Source organism: Gopherus evgoodei, chromosome 8 (assembly GCF_007399415.2).
Source record: "Gopherus evgoodei ecotype Sinaloan lineage chromosome 8, rGopEvg1_v1.p, whole genome shotgun sequence".
Lineage (NCBI taxonomy): Eukaryota > Metazoa > Chordata > Testudines > Testudinidae > Gopherus > Gopherus evgoodei.
In genome coordinates this window covers 6,312,298-6,328,778 of record NC_044329.1, presented here as the reverse complement: position 1 = coordinate 6,328,778, position 16,481 = coordinate 6,312,298, and the positions used below count along the sequence as shown (strand labels likewise).

The 16,481-nt window shown below is 49.5% G+C and overlaps 1 protein-coding gene across 1 annotated transcript; it reads right to left on the bottom strand.

Moving 5' to 3' along the window:
* Positions 1-6,284: 6,284 nt before the first annotated feature.
* On the bottom strand, positions 6,285-11,090 carry LOC115656752 (melatonin receptor type 1A-like). The gene is made up of 2 exons (XM_030573897.1): positions 10,616-11,090; positions 6,285-7,069 (listed from the first exon to the last, which is right to left on the bottom strand). The coding sequence occupies exons 1-2, from the start codon at positions 10,797-10,799 to the stop codon at positions 6,285-6,287; spliced, it is 969 nt and encodes a 322-aa protein (XP_030429757.1). The 5' UTR covers positions 10,800-11,090.
* Positions 11,091-16,481: the final 5,391 nt, after the last annotated feature.

The following is a 16,481-nucleotide window of genomic DNA, read 5'->3' as shown; positions in this document are numbered from 1 at the left end:
AGCAGAGCCCCTTATGGGGGAGGGGCTGGGTTTACTGCAGCCCCCCCTTGTTTCTCTGACCTTTGCTGAATTTGACCCTGCCTGTACCTGGTGCCGGTCACGCAGACCCTTCCTTCCTCATGCTGGCATGAAGGTGGGGAAAGAGAGAGGGCAGCTGTACCAGAATGATACCAATGCATGAGGCCTATGCGCCCTGGTTGTAAGCAAGTGACTTGCCCACGGAAGCCCACAGAACACCTTGGCATGCTTGGCTGCTGTCACCGAGTGCAGAGGACCCAGGGGCAGCCAGGAATGAGGGACTAAGGGGCTCAGCCCCACTTTTGGCTTCTTCAGAAACAATTTCTGTTCAGTGCCTTTTCCCAGTGCATTCTGGGTCACGGCGGATGCAGGGACAGGTGCTCTGCTGCTCTCTGAGTGCAGGCCTGGGAGGGAGGAGCTGCCTATGGAGCTCATGCTGGGTAAGGCAGGTGATTTCCAGTCCCTGAGAGAGCTCCTCCTGCCACTGAAAACATGGAGCAGGGCTGAGGTCAGAGCAGGCTCCCAGGCTGTTTTCTTCTACCCCGCTGGGGCAAAGGATTTGCAGCCAGGTGTCTGAGCGGACTCAAGGCAGAGCGCCGTCCCTGAATGGGAGAGCACCAGGTGGGGGAGTTTGCCAGCACCACCCTTTGAACTGGAAGATCCCTGGCAGCAAGTGAACCAGGTAGGAAGTGGGGCGTCTGGGGAATACTTTTGGCCCATGGAGGAGGGCTCTTCTGCCCAGCAGGGGATCCACACAGAGTCCTCCTGGCTCAGTGTGGGGTCTTGGTGTTCAGGGATTGAGGAAGGGGATTGAACAATCTTTTCTCAAGGGGTGTTTTCCTGTTTTGGTCTAGTAGGTTGAGAAAGCAGCTGCAGGAGGCAGGCAAGGAGCTGCGATGGGGGTTAGCTCAGAATGAATCTCCTTTGCAATTTGGGGGAATTGCTGCTTTTTAAGGGGTGGACCAGAAGTGGGTTTTTGTGTGTGCGTGTGAGGTGGAATTGCAGCTGGGTTCATGTGGTGCGTTGTAAATGGTTTTACTGTGGGGGATCAGCTGGGATTTCGCTTGGTGTGTGTTGGAGGCACGGCTGTTTTGCTGCTCAGCAATTTAGGCCTTTGCTCAGAAATGATTTGCTGTGTGGGTGAGGGGTGTTAAGTACTTTTTGTTTGGGAGGAGTTTGTGTGAAGGTGTCCGAAGTGATTTTGTGGGGAAGGTTATGTGTGGCCAGGTTTGGGGAGCGATATTTGTAAAAGTGACAGAAATGACTATCGTGTGTGTGTCAGAAATGGTTTTTAATTTGGTGGAGTCACGACTGTTTCATTGGAGGGGAGGGTCCACCATTGGTTGATTGTTTGTTTGTTTAGTTGGTCAGAAATTATATTGTTTGGTCAAGTCTGAACTGATTTTGTGCCTGAGTGTGTGGTCACTCTTCAGTCTATCGAACAGGGAGAGAGTCTCTGGACGCTAATATAATCCAAACAAAAAATGATGGGTAAAAATAAAACCAATTAAGCGAGTCTGTTTTGCTTTTTAATTGCACGTTGTATGAACGACAACGTTTGAGCACCTACCAGCGTCAGAGGTCTCTCTCACGATGGGATGCAACCCCCATCCCCATCTCCGGCTTTGGGCTCCAGCCACCATTGGGAGTAATGTACAAAGATAAGAGGATGATCTGTGACACTTGCATAGATCTAGAGGCCGCTATTCTTTCAAGAGCTAGAACAATGTGCCTGGGGTTGGGTTCTCAGCCTGTGAATAGTGGGAGATGCAGTGGACCAGTGGTGGGACTGCCTGTTTCTTCTCTGGTGATAGATACATTTTGGTATCTGAATCTAGCAGCACCATAGGGATTAACCAGGAAGCATCTAGCATTGAGACATGAAGATGACTCAGACTAATTTTATATCATAAATGTCTCTTTGATTTACGTAAATAGTTGAAATACCAACCAGACTCCAGGGCAGCGACTGGGATTCTGGACAACTAACCTGATCCTCAATAAAGTCCTTTACTGAATCTGTCACTAGCCTTGCTTTGAGCAAGTAACTCCCTGTAACATTAGTTCACCCATAGGTGCTGCTGTACCCCCGGCTTGAAGTGGTTTCTATTATATCCAGGGTTTACAGTTTGGTTCAATGGCTCTCAGTACCCCCACTGTACAAATTGTTCCAATGCCCCTGAGTTCACCTGCTCAATTTCTTATTTCTATCCTGACCACTAGCCAGGCACACCACATGGCAGCACCTCCAGCATCTGGTAACCAGGCCAGATGAACACAGCTCTGGGTTGTGTCATCATGGAGTGTGCTGTTAGGAACTCAGTCAGAAATTGGGCTTTAGCAGTGGATTGACAGCAGGTTTCAGCAGCTGCTGACCAAACCATCCAAAACTGCGGAGCAAGTACCCCAAACATTCCTCGCTATGCCCGGAGTCCAGTGGCCTGGCCGAATGTGCACCTTCTATTTTAAACACGTTGCTGGGGTATGGGGAAGCGAAGGACCTTTCTTAGAGAAAAGCCTTGATGCAATGATTGGGCGTGTGTATGTAAAATGTGGGGGCAGGCAGGCTGTTCATTGCTCCATTACTGATGGGATTTTTACAGTTCGGACAGAACCCATTGGAAACTGTCTTCAGTCCTGGGATAAGTGAAAAGACAAAGTTGCTGGAGACAGGGGGGAAAACTTATCCCTAGTGTAACACCACTGAAGCTGAGAGCGGTTCTTCAACCCTATTAACTAGAATGATGTAAACCTGATGGCCTGAGCGACTGGGGATCATAAGAGATCCCATAATGCTCTTTGGATTGTCCTAGCCAGCTCATTTCTGGAATTATATTCTGGCTGCAGATTCCTCGGCCACAGTATTCTCTTTTATCTTGTGCCCCACATCTTTGGGTAGTATTGCTGGGCACTGTTACAGGTGGCTGTGTTTCAGTGACAGATGAAGCGATCCCTGTGCATTATTCATGGATCAGTTTTTACAATGCTTTGGGATCCTTCCAGCTGAAAGAGTCGGTATGAATAAAAGATTAGCATTGTTCATTCTCTCTTTGGGTTGTCTGAGCCTTCCCATCAGGGTCTGAGGAACCGTGGCACAAAGCATTCAGAGCCAGCTGAAATAAAGTGCAGGGACATTGTTATTTTTGGCACAAAATAGAGGTTTCTATGCTAAATGGAAGGCACAATAATCTCCACAAGCTCCGTCAAACCGGTGTCCCGACCAAGAAGTGAATGGCTCTGTCCATGTGAGCTCACAGACTTCCTAGGAATCCGTCGCACAAGGTAACGTTTCTGTTGCACTCCGGTGTTTCTAATGGAGCCAATTAGAACTAGTAGAGAAAAGGTTATTTTTCAGGGAGGGGGGTTGTGGGAAATTTGGATTTTTTTTTCCTTTGGTCAAAAAACTCAAAACCTGTTAAGTTTGGGTTTTCAACCAAAATCTTTTTTCATTTTTGATATGTCAAAATTTTCTGTGGAAAGTAGAGACTGCTGTGAAAGCATGAATGTTCCGTCGGCCCCCCAGTATTCTGTCAAAACAGCTTGCATGGCCAGGTTTGGATCAGATGCTGACACTGCTGCCTTTTGTTTGTTTCCTGGCTTGTGCGTGGCCTTGGAGTTCTGCAGTGAGGTGCACAGCAATGAGGCGCACAGCAGTGAGGCTGTAGTTCACGTGCTGATGCACAATCCGACAAGGGAATTATTACACTGTGGGTTTCTTGATGGCATGTACTAAGATAGTGGCTTGGGGTGGCAGGGACTTCTTGTGGCAATGGGATGGTGGCTATTTAGTGTCCCAAAGACATTCTCTGCCAGTTCATCACAATGTTATGGTGGCATAGAGCAATTCCGGAGTCTGTGTGACTTAAATCTCTTAAATCTTGCTTGTTGCCTTTCTAGTGCTGTTGCAACAAAGATTCTATAACCACAATTCAGAAAATATAATTTTTATTTGGGAGCAGGGTGAGCAAAATAGGCGAGTTCATACCTGTTGTAAGCCTCGTTATCCCTTTGCTCTGTCCGAGCAATGGGTGAAGTGCAGGTGAATCAGATCTGACTGAATCTACAGAAAAGCTTTTTTACTTGGGTATTTGTGTTGTTTTTTGAATCCACGTAAAAATAACCTCATTAAACCAATGACTGCATCTGGGGAAAAAACATTGCTTTTTCTTTTCTCTTTCATGCCTATCAAGGAAGACAAGATGATGTTTTTAATCAAGGTAGGGGTATGTATGTGTGTACACACACACACACACACACACACACACACACACACACACACGTATACATACAGGGAGGTACTTTTGTTGCATTGAAAGTCAATGGGACTTACACTTATAAGTAATTTAGGCTCAAAATCCCACCCATAATGCATTACAGACATACTCACACTTGTAAACTTGCATTTAAAACAGTGATACTCAGACCTCAGTGGTTCAGGAGTCAAATTAGCGATCAACATTACCCAAAAGAGCCATGATTGTGTGAATTCATTATTTCATTTACTATATAGTCATATTTAAACAGTGTGACGGGAAATATTTAGTTTACTATTCTCACAGCAAAATGACTGACCAAATAGCATTATTTTATAAATTACAATTGGTTAATAACATAGTAGAAGCCTCCTGATTGGGTAATAATTCAATCACACAGTGTTTTAATAACATGTGCTGGGAAGAGCCACAGGAAACCCATTAAAGAGCCATTTGCAGCTCAAGAACCTCAGCCTGAGTATCACTAATTTAAAACATATTTTCGTGTCTTCCTGGATGGCCATGCACAAAAGCAGATTTATGCTTTACATGCTGGGGTAACCAGATCAGAACATCTCCAGGGATCAAAGGAAAATCTCATGCAAAATTTGTTCTATGGTGCCACGCCCCATTGCACACTGGAACATGTTGCATATGCAAGTACAAGTAGTGGATAATTTTCTTACTGCTGGTCAGACTTGTTGAGCCATCTTGGCTCTGTCTTCCTTATTCCCTTCTCCTCAGTCCCACAATCCGTTAAATTCAAGCCCAACAAACCATTGCCATTTGGGACCACTGGGGACCAAGGCCCAGATTCTTCAATGAAATCAATGGAAATTGGAATTCTAAATACCTTAAGGATCTGGGCCCAACTCCCTTTCCTCTAGTCCAAAATATCTCTTGAATTAAATACCCATCAAGAGAAAAATTGGCTTCCATAAGCTCGTCTCGGCATGGGAACAGTATTCACACCTGTGTTCTAAATATCTTGTCAAGAGCCTCCCAGTCTGATCTCATTTAAAAGTAACATGCTCTCTTCGAGCCACTGCCATTTGCAAAGGACTTGTCGTCATTGTGGATTATCTTCTGACTTTTAGGTTCAGCCTCACTGTGGTGGTTTCCACTTCCCATTGTGATGGTTTTTCATCAGAGGAGCAGTCAAGTCTCACTGACAATTGTCTTCTTCTGAAGTGGATTCAGTTGTCTGGTGATGGGTTCACCCTTGGCTCCAAAGAGAAGGGAAACGGTTCACTACCTCAGCTCATTCACATGACTTAGCAAACACTACAGTTGTTGTGTATATTCATGTATGGTGGGGCTTTCAGGAGCAGCTGTCTCCTTCGGGAGCTTCTGGAAAATCCCACCATTCAATAAAAATATTGAATTCCCCTTGGCTGAGTTTGCACCCCTTTCTGCTTTCACTCTGGGGTAACCTTGTGGCCAGTGCAAATAGTCAATACTGGAGAATACTTAGGGAAGACAGATCCCAAGTCATAAAGGTGTGTTCACATGGGAAACTTCAGTGCTAGGACTTCTGCTCATCCAATCATGGAACAGTAACTATTTCATGGGTCCAAATGAAACCAGTTGGATTTGGGGTCTTCAGCACTCAGCTAACTGTTCACAAACGTCCTTGAGATGCACAGAATTAGCTGGCGAATCATGGAGAAATTAGAGAAAATGCTGAGAAGTTTGTGGATAGTTCACTGAATAAATTTACTAGGAATCACTTGGCCTTAGCTGTTTCCAGCATGCCTATCCGACTGAGGCTGGGGAGACTATGCCAGGGCAATTAAGCGAGGAGGAGCCATTTTCAAACCTCACTGCATTCTAAAAAGGATAGTATGTCACAGAACTGCACTGTTCTTGTTGCAGACAGCTTATATATGGAGCAGTGTCCTCTGCCGACCTCTCGCTGTTTTGGCTGCATTCTTTGCACTTCACTTACAAGTGGAGCAGGGGATCAGTTTGAATACGGTAAAACCTCCTCCCATCTGTCTCAGCACATGAGTGCTAGTCTCCATCAGCCCTGTAAGCCAGCTGCAACACAGTCAGTATGATTCTCTTGTACTCTTTCCTAAAGTTATGGTTCATCGCCCCGTAAACCACAGCATTCAGACAGCTGTTGAAGTAAGCCAAGAAGTAGCTGGCTGTGAAGAGCCACTCGGGTATCAAGGAACCCAGTGTGGGCTGGACCGCCACCGTGAAGCCGATGAAGTTTAACGGTGCCCAGCAGACAGCGAAGAGCACAAAGACCATGAACATGGTCAGGAAGTTCCAGAAATCATGGGACTTGATTTTGGGCTGCGTGTCCGGCTTGACCCTGCGCCGCACCTGGATGACCAGCACCCAAATCCGCAGGTAGCAGTAGCTGACGATGGTAATGGGTAGGAAGAAATGGATGACCACCACAGCGATGGTGTAGAGGGCGCTGACGGACTGGGCAAAAGTGCAGGAGTACACTCGCGGGTCGTACTGCAGGGACTCCACAAAGAGGTTTGGCACGATGGCCAGCAAGGTGAGTGCCCAGACCAGCCCCACGTAGCACATGGTGTTGGCGCCTGAGAAAAGCTTGTCGTACTTCAGGCTATGGCAGATGTAGCAGTACCGGTTAATGGCAATGCCAGTGATGTTGAAGATGGAGCCGATAACGCTGATGCCCATCAGGAAGCCGCTGACCTGGCAATGGAGGTGCCCCATCACCCAGCCGTCATGGAAAATAGCTATCAGGACCAGGGGATAAGGGTAAAATGCCACTAGCAAGTCTGCAATGGCCAAGCTCACCACAAAGGCATTGCCTGGGGAGGGTAACACAAAAAAAAAAAAACAGTTAGAACCTATGATTGGAATGCAGCAGCAGCCAGGAAAACGCTTTCTCCTTGCCAAACAGATCAGCTTCCTGTGCCTACTTCAAATTACACCTGCTTGCCGTACTGTCTTTTTACTTCTCTTTGCATGGCAGAGATGGCTTTGAGAGTTGGATTCTGTTCTGGCTTGTGCATCAGCTACAGAGTAGCTTAATTTATTGAAACATAAGTTTTCGTGGGTGAATACCCACTTCATCAGACGTATTCACCCACAAAAGCTTATGCTCCAGTACTTCTGTTAGTCTATAAGGTGTTCTAGGACTCTTTGTCGCTTTTTACAGAACCAGACTAACACTGCTACCCCTCTGATACTTAACTTATTACTACTTTAACTACCATGGCTGCTTCCTTTCATCGCTACCTTGTACCCCCAACCCTGTTTGTCTGTTTATCCCTTTGTTGCATCTTGTCACAATCCTAGATTTTTAGCTCCCTGGCGCAGACACTCTCTGTTTTATTCATTTTGTACAGCACCTAGCGCAACGGGGCCTTGATTGCCTTTAGGTGCTATCACAATTTAAAGAACATTGACCATCCATCTAATATATTATCCTCATACACCCTTGGGAGGCAGGGCAGTGCTATTAGTACAGATGGGGAGCTGAGGAACAGATGAGCTAGTGGCTCGATTTGTTTTCTAAAGTGAAACCCACTTTTGAAAATTGGGCTGTGAGTGACGGGCCCAAAATCATAGAGAATGTCTGTGGTAGAGCCAGGTATCGAACCTGGGTCTCCTGCAGTGTCAAGCCCTAACCACTGGGCCAAATGTGAGTTGCGTATCTAGCAGTTGGGCAAGGAAAGCCGAATGGATGCTTTGCAGTTCTTTGGTCCACATTAGTGTGCTTGCTCTCTGCTGGGCTGATTTGGGAATTAAATCCCCAAAGGAGATAATGCTGCCCAGAGCTATCTGCTCCTTCTCTTCTGCAAGAGGACGCCCGAGCCACCGGCAGTGTCTTTTCATGCAGGGATCTTTTTTCTTCCTCGCCATGAGAGGCGAGAGGTGGGGTTTTCCCTCTCTTTGGAGCAGCTCTAGGGAAATGGTGCACTGGTGGTGCGGTGGTAGGTGAGAGAATACAATACAATGTCTTGGCTGCAGGACACCAGTCAGATGGAACTGCGTGATGTAAGAGGCAGATAGCTTGCAATATTCTGTACCCAACCTGACCCCTCTATGGTTTGCAATGAAAGAAAAGAGCAGGCGAGAGGTTTAAATCACTGCTCTCCCGGGAGACAATACAACTGAGATGTGTTCTCCTGGATGGCACTTGCAGCTGAAGCCAAAGCAGATGGTAACTACTCAGTTTAATGCAATGAGTCCATTCAAGCTGGCTGCACTTAGTTGCCCTCGCCATGGCTCCGCTCCAGCAGGGATGTGGAATTGGCCGCTCCATGCCTGGGGGGGCTGGTTATACTCAGATGCTTGGGATGGGCTCTGGATTTTGACACGGGACCATGTTAAAGTCAGTCCTACTGTGATGACCGATTTGGTTCTGGCTTTGTGCTTTTCATCATCCTTTGACATATCTCAGCTTTGTAGGATCAGATTGATCCTGGTGTTAGATTGCACCAGTCGCACATGGGCTATCCCCAGCCACTGACTTCGAATTTGGTTAGGCAGCGACAGTCTAGGCAGCATAAATGAAGCAGCGGTTAGGTGCCCCCTGGTAAGGGACATGCAGGTGCACACACGCCTATCAAAGTTATTTGTCTGCTCTCTCAGCCCCTCCTGCCTTTTCCTGGCAGTGAAGTCAGAATGCTGGGAATCAAACCCCGGACAGAGCCTGGAACCCAACCCTGGCCATCACGGACCTACTTCTGCCGAGCCTGAGAGCCCTCCCCGCTTCTGTACCTAGTCATGCCAGCGATGTCCTGTCGTATTGGAGCATACATAGCATTGCTACCGCTCCCATTGCAAAGACTGTGATGTCATAAGGATTCCATCGTCCCTGCCCGGCAAGGGAGAGGACCTATTCAAAGATAAGGAGGTGACAACTAGAAATGTAGTGTCTAGCAGTTACTGAACAGGACTAGGTGTCAGGATGCCTAGATTCCATTCCTGGCTTTGCCTCTTAGACCTGAGCTTTCTGAGGTATGCTGACTTGGAGTCACTGAATTCTGGGAAGAAAGACAGCCTGCTTTTAAGAGGCATGGGATTTGCCTGGCTCCCACCGAAGTCACTTGGGATTCTTGGATGCTCAGCACCACTGAAAAATCAGACCCAATTTATCTCCAGTTAGATATCAAAAACTAGTAGACGTCCTTGACAATATAAGCCGCCGGCTTGCTGCCTCAGTTTCCCCCCTTATAATAATTTCCTAGTGGTGCTGAGAGTCAGATTTAGTGTAAAATGCTTCGGGATCCAATGCTGCAGAAGTACAAAGTATTGTTACATGAAGTGACTGAAGGGCTTTTCCAGGGATGGAGGCTAATGATTACTGACCAAGACCTTGGTTTGTAATTTGGGTTTATTATAGGCAAGGGAAGACAGAAAACTTTCTGCCTATGTGGGGCTTGCAAGCAGAGAGTGAGGTCAGCAAAATTATTCACTTCGTTGCAGCAGAAACAACCTAACCTGGAGTTACTGGTAACTTTTTTAGTGCATTAAGATGGACAAAAACCAAAACACCCGGATTTATTAAATGCCAATTGAACAGTAGCTGCTGCTAGAATCAGGCTGTGCAAATGGAAAATAGCTGTTTTCTCCTGCATGAAGGCTGGAACAATTCTTACCATTCATTTTGTGTCCTATTCTTCCCATGATCTTACAAAATCACCAGCCAGGCTAGGAGGGGGGAGCTTTAGGTCCTCCAAACCCCTTAATTGAGCTAAGAAGAATCTAGATCCTACAAGGAACTTGGCCAGAATTCCCCTGGAGAGGGTGTTGATGAGCCCTGAAGCCAGCTGGTGGAATCTGGGTCAAGATTTTCAGAAGTGATGAGTGATTTGGGGTGTTTCAGTTTTTGGGGTGCCCCAGCTGAGACTTCTTCAAAAGGGCTTGCAGAAAGCACTGAGTACCCACCCTCTGAAAAATAAGGCTCTTTTTTAGGGTGTCCCAAGTTGAGCAGCCAAAATCACTAGTCACTTGGCTGCAGATCTGGTTGAGATTGTAAGCCAATGGGTGCAATGTATCTCGGGCATGGAAGCCCGGGTCAGTATGGACAACAGAATTTTCCCCTCTAAGCTTTGGTAGCCTGTTTTACTAGCCTTTCCAACTCCAGGCACTCCGCACCTACTAGAAATTTGCCTTGTATCCCAGCTGTGCTGGGTGGGAGAAGTTTACACCCAGAGATGGACGGACAGGCAGACACACATGCGGACGGACACACAGACACAAAGATGGAGTCTGCTAGCACTGGCATGTCACTGCACTAGTGGGGCAGGAGGCTGGCTTACTGCTCCTGGGCCCTGCGGACAGAGGCATAGCTGCTCCTGGGCACCTGGAGAGCGAACCCACCCCCGTCCTGACAAGGCCATTACCTGCTTTTCTCAGGTTCTTGTTCTTGAAGACTGAGACAATCACCAGGAGGTTGCCCAAGATGTCCACAATGATGGTGACGATGAGGATGACAGCCAGCATGATCACCACCCAAGTGGGGTAGAGACCATCCTCCCTTCCCAAGCCAGCAGACAGGATCTTCAGCAGAGAACCTTCCTCCTCCATCCTGGGTCATTTAACCTGCCTCCCAGGGCGGAGCAGAGTCCTCAGCCAGTCAGGACTAGGAGTTTCCAGTGGCCCTGATCCAGGAGGTCAGGCAAGGGTCAGTGCCCCTCTCAAAGCGCCAGGAGAGGCGCATGGGCCCCTCCCGGAGAAGTTCCTTGGAAGTTTGGCTCGCTCCCGCGGCCGGCGTGGCAGGGTCTCGCCTTTTGTCCCTGTCCGCAGGCCTCGCGGGGAGGTGGGATTCCCCGGCCGATCACCGCTTCGGGCACCCGGGAGGAGCTAAGAATTGCGCACACGCGGCTCTGCGACCGGCGCTGTGGCTGCTCCGCGGGGCGCTCTCTCCAAAGCCCCGTGCCTGGGGGGTGGACGGGGGCCGCTGCCCACACGCGTCAAGTGGTTTCTGTGGCTCTGGTTGGGGAAGTCCCGCTCCCGCAGGCAGCGCTAGGAGCCCGGGGGAGCTCAGGGCAGCCAGCCCCTTGCAGGGGGCGCTCCCTTCCCGGTGCCGCGCTCTGGGTGCCAAGCGCCGGGCTTCGGGCACCTCTCCTGCCCCGCTGATGCTCTTCCCACCTCGTTCATCCCTTCGGCTCCGTTCAGCCCCGTCCCCGGGCTCCCTCGGCAGCCGGCGCTCCGCGCTGTCCCGTGCGCTCCTCCGGAAAAGTTCCCCTTGGTGGGGAGAAACTTTGCAGCCTGCGGCAGAACCGGACACCGCCGCGCAGCCGTGCGCCAGGCTGCCCGTGCGCCACACTTCCCCCGGGGCCCCGGCTGGCGGAGCCCTGCCGCTGCCCTGCGCCTTCCAGTCCCCGTCTCCTGCAGCGGCGCTTGGTCACGTTCCCCTCTTTGCCCTTGGCCCTTCCATCGCCTCTCCCAGCCCCCCTGAGCTGCGGCTCTGGGCCGGGAGAGCCCCGTGTCTCCCAGTCCCCGTGAAGCAGCTTCCCAGGCTCAGCCTCCGCACCGCAGCTGTCTCCTTCGCGCATTTATAGGCACCTGCCCTGGGTGCGCTGCTCGCTCCCGGTTAGGGGCTGGTAACTCCTCCCTGCCCGGGGCGGAGAGCAGCGGCGCGCTGAGCCCCGCGTACTGAACCCAGTTCTGGATGCGCGCAGGTGGGGAACGGGTCCCTATGGTGCGAGGGGAAGGCAAGGAGCCCTGCAGGCAGCTGGTCACAGTCACTCAACCCCTCTCAGCGAGGCCAGCTGTGCTGCCCCCTGTCCGACCCGGTACAATCAGCCCACTAGCAAAGGAGTCCCCGTGAACAATGTCTGGAGTGGGACCTCAATTCTGCCTCTGTTTTGGCCGCTTGGTAACAGTCCCGGCATTGCGGGCTTGGTCTCTGTGGGAAGCCTGGCTCCAGGATTGCTAGTTTGATCTCCCACAAGTTTCTCTGGCTCTCTGCTCTTCCAGCCAAAGGGAGGCCAAGGCAAACATTACAGAGTAAATTGCCAAAGCAGCACGCAGCAGCACTGCCCCAATGTTCTTCATCCTACAGGCACCAGGCTGGAGAGGACGGTGTGGTCATGGCATGCTGCTGCCCTGTGGGGTGTGGGGAAGCTGTATGAGTCACTTTCCACTTGGTCTGGGGGCTCCTCTACAGGGGGATGCTCAGGAAAGTTAGGGGAAAATCAACCCAAGGTGTGAGGTTGATGCACATTGGTTAACCCACTTCCCCACCACCCCCTGTCATAAACAGATAGCTAAGGATTAATGTCTCTTTCACCTATAAAACGGTTATCAAACAGTAACCTGAAACACCTGACCAGAGGACCAATCAGGAAACAAGACTTTTTCAAATCTGGGTGGAGGGAAGTTTTGGGTGTGAGTCATTTGTTCTTGGTCTGTTCTCTTTCTGGGCTCTGAGAGTGACCGCAGGAATCTCCAGGCTTTCTAATCTTCTGTTTCCAAGTTGTAAGTACAAGGATAGTAAGACAATAGGTTTATATTGTTTTTTTATATTTACATGTGTGTAGTTGCTGGAGTGTATTCTTTTTGGATAAGGCTGTTTATTCATTTTTCTTTTAAGCAATTGACCCTGTATATTGTCACCTTACTACAGAGACCATTTTATGTCCTTTTTCTTTCTTTTTATATAAAGCTTTCTTTTTAAGACTTGTTGGAGTTTTTTCTTTAGTGGGGACTCCAGGGAATTGAGTCTGCAGCTCACCAGGGAATTGGTGGGAGGAAGAAGTCAGGGGGAAACTCTCTTTGTGTTAAATTTACTAAGCCTGACTTTGCATACCCTGTGGGTGAGGGGAGAGGGAGATTTGATCTCTCAGTATTGTGTTTCCAGGACTGGAAGCAGGGAATCTCCTAGGGTCGTCCAGGGAGGGGAACCTGGGAGGAAGTAACAAGGAAACAAGGGGAGGGCATTATTTCCCTTTGTTGTAAGACTCAAGGCATCTAAGTCTGGGGGTCCCCCAGGGAAGGTTTTGGGGAGACCACAGTGAGCTAGGCACTGTATAATTCCTGGCTGGTGGCAGCGATATCAGATCTAAGATGGTAATTAAGCTTGGAGGTTTTCATGCTAACACCCATATTTTGGACGCTACGGTCCAGATCTGGGAAGAAATGTTATGACACCCCCAGCAGTGGCTTGCTGTCTGCATATGCAACACATGGCCCAGGACCAGCTGCGCCTGCAGGATGATCCCTCCAGACCCCAGACATGTGCCTGGAGGACACCATTTTCTAGGACAACATGGCCTCCTCCACACAGCATGACCTGGCGTGCAGCATATGTGCAAGGACTCGCCTGGCGGAGGGGGCTATTTTGCATACATGTGTAGCCTTGCATGCCTGGCGAAACATCTCACAGCTCGCTATTGCCCCCCAGTGCAGATGCGTTCGGGAGTGCAGTGGCCTTGCCAACTGGAGAGTTAAGTCATGGTGAACTGAAAACATCCACCCGGGGCTTAAGGGGCCTTAATTCATGCGCGTTGCCTAAACATCGGTTGTAGTTGATTTGCCTCCACTTTCCTGGGTGTCCCCTCCCTGTGTCGGTTTGGTCTCTGTGCTCTTCCAGCAGGAGCAGCACTCAGAAGAGGTGAGCAGTGGCATGACCTTCCACCCTTCACTAGGCACAAAGCGCTGAGTGTTAGTTTGAGGGCAGCGGGTTTTCGTTTGAGTGACAGACTTTGCCATCCAGGGCTCAGTTGTCATAGAATCATAGGACTGGAAGGGACCTCGAGAGGTCATCTAGTCCAGTCCCCTGCACTCACGGCAGGACTAAGGATTATCTAGACCATCTCTGATAGATGTTTGTCTAACCTGCTCTTTACAATCTCCAGTGATGGAGATTCAACAACTTCCCTAGGCTATTTATTTCAGTGCTTAACTATCCTGACAGAAAGTTTTTCCTAATATCCAACCTAAACTGCCCTTGCTGCAATTTAAGCCCATTGCTTCTTGTCCTAGCCTCAGAGGTTAACAAGAACAATTACCTCCCTCCTCTTTGTAACAATCTTTTGTGTATTTGAAAACTGTTATCATGTCCCCTCTCAGTCTCCTCTTCTCCAGACTAAACAAACCCAATTTTTTCAATCATCCTTGATAGGTCATTTTTTCTAGACTTTTAATCATTTGTGTTGCTCTTTTCTGGACTTTCTCCAACTTGTCCACATCTTTCTTGAAATGCGGTGCCCAGAACTGGACACAATACTCCAGCTGAGGCCTAATCTTCTTGTGTCTTGCTTACAAAACTCCTGCTAATACAGCCCAGAATGATGTTCTCTGTTTTTGCAACCGTGTTACACTGTTGACTCATATTTAGCTTGTGTTCCACTATGACCCCCAGATCCCTTGCCACAGTGCTCCTTCCTACGCAGTCATTCCCCTTTTTGTATGCGTACAACTGATTGTTCCTGATTGGGAAGAGCACTTGGCATGTGTCCTCATTGAATTTCATCTTATTTACTTCAGACCATTTCTCCAGTTCATTTTGAATTTTAATGCTATCCTTCAAAGCACTTGCAGTCCTGCCCAGCTTGGTATTGTCTGCAAAGTGTACTCTCTATGGCATTATCTAAATCACTGGTGATTTTTTTTTTTTTTTTTACCCTGGGTTGTGAGCCCAACCCCCCTATTTCTCCCTTTTGTCTGACTCCACGGCAACTGCTGATGACATCACTGACACCGAAGGGCTTCAGTGCTGATGTCACCCCCTGTTGTTGGGGAGATTCAGAACCAGCTGAGTTCATGGGGCCCAATCCTGTGTCTCTGATACTGGTGTAAATCTGCTGGGAGGTCAGTGGAGTGACTCCTGATTGACCAGGGTGTAACGGAGAGCAGCAGTGAAACCATGGCCAGTAAAAACCAGCACAACCTTTAAGACTAGTGCATGGCTGCCAGCAATAGGGATCTCTGAGCAGGCAAAGCTGGGAAAGAAAGCAGAGGCCAGCCAGTGAAGCACAGTGGGCCAGGAGAGGTGCAGAGGTGCTAAACCATATGCTCCAGCCATCGGCACCAGGGCATTAGCTGCTCTGCTGGACGTCCGTCTTTAACTCAATTTTGGGGCACAATGGTGTGGATGGAGGGGGAAGGTGGGGCTGGAGCCACCCCCTCGGTCCCCTGATCACAATCAGAAGGCCAAGGTCTCAAACCCAGTCTGACTGCTGTCCTGTGCTGAGCCAGTTCTCTTGTATTTTGCGGGGACAGTCACAGCAGCCACCCTCAGACTGGCCTGTTGAGCACCCTCCACTCTCTGCAGGACCTCGCTGAAGGTATTGGAACTGTGGCCACTTCCACCAAGGTGGATTTTGGCCCTCTGGCTCACAGGAAGAGGAAACAATCCAAAAGCGGGATCATCCCCACATAGCAGTGTGCAGAAGGAACCCTTCCCACTTGGTAGCCCTCCATCCTGCAGGCTGGGAGTGGTGGTGATGGGGTCAGCCACCTGCGGGAAATGGGATCCCCTGTTCTGCATCCCCCACCAAGTGGCCTTTGTCAGGCAGAAGCTCAGTGTGTTGGAAGGGCTGGATGCAGGGCTAGTGGGAACATGCACCACTCCCCCTTCCACCCCCCAAGCAATGCAAGAGAATTAATGCAGCCTAGGCCTCTGTTTGGTGCTATGGGAACTTGCCCATATAGCTTTAGGGAAATCTGCCCCTGGAATAAGCCTGGTCAGTGGGACCTCATGGGCTGCATGCTTGGGAGCCAGCCCAGAGCCTCCAGGCAGATGACTAGCTCCAGAACATCCTGTGAGACTATGGGCCTTGGAGCTAGAACCTCTCTTCCTTCTGGTGGTGATGGGGGGCATGGACAAACCCCTTTCTGCTCTGAGACCCTTCTGGGAAAATTTCCCCCTTTGAGACCCCCTCCCATGAGAAGGGGCAGGTTGGCCTCTAACATTTAACTTCTCTTGCCTTGCCTTCTAAAAAGGAAGGATTGAAAATGGCCGGGTGCTTTGAGCCGCATTCACTGTGTCCTCCCTTTAGTTCTGACGGTCCTCGCTGCAGCTGGTTAGGGACTTGCAGCTTAAAAGTTACATGGTTCTTCACCTGGTGTCTGATGGGGGTGGGTGGGTTCTTCCTTTGGGGGTGGAGGGAGAGAGAGAAGAGAGTGCTCCCTTTTCCAATGACAGAGTCCATTTGAAAAGGGGGGTGGGGGAGATAGTTTAAGACCCTGCCTCTGTGTCCGTGGGCCTCATTCTGAAGAGCCACCAGAGTTTCTGATTGGTGTCCCACTTTCATTATCTTG

Bases quoted from the DNA above. Each gene is read 5' to 3' on its own strand.
- LOC115656752 (XM_030573897.1), bottom strand. From the start codon at position 10,799: ATGGAGGAGGAAGGTTCTCTGCTGAAGATCCTGTCTGCTGGCTTGGGA. The intron at 7,070-10,615 runs GTAATGGCCTTG...TACCCTCCCCAG, and splicing joins CAAGAACCTGAGAAAAGCAG to GCAATGCCTTTGTGGTGAGC.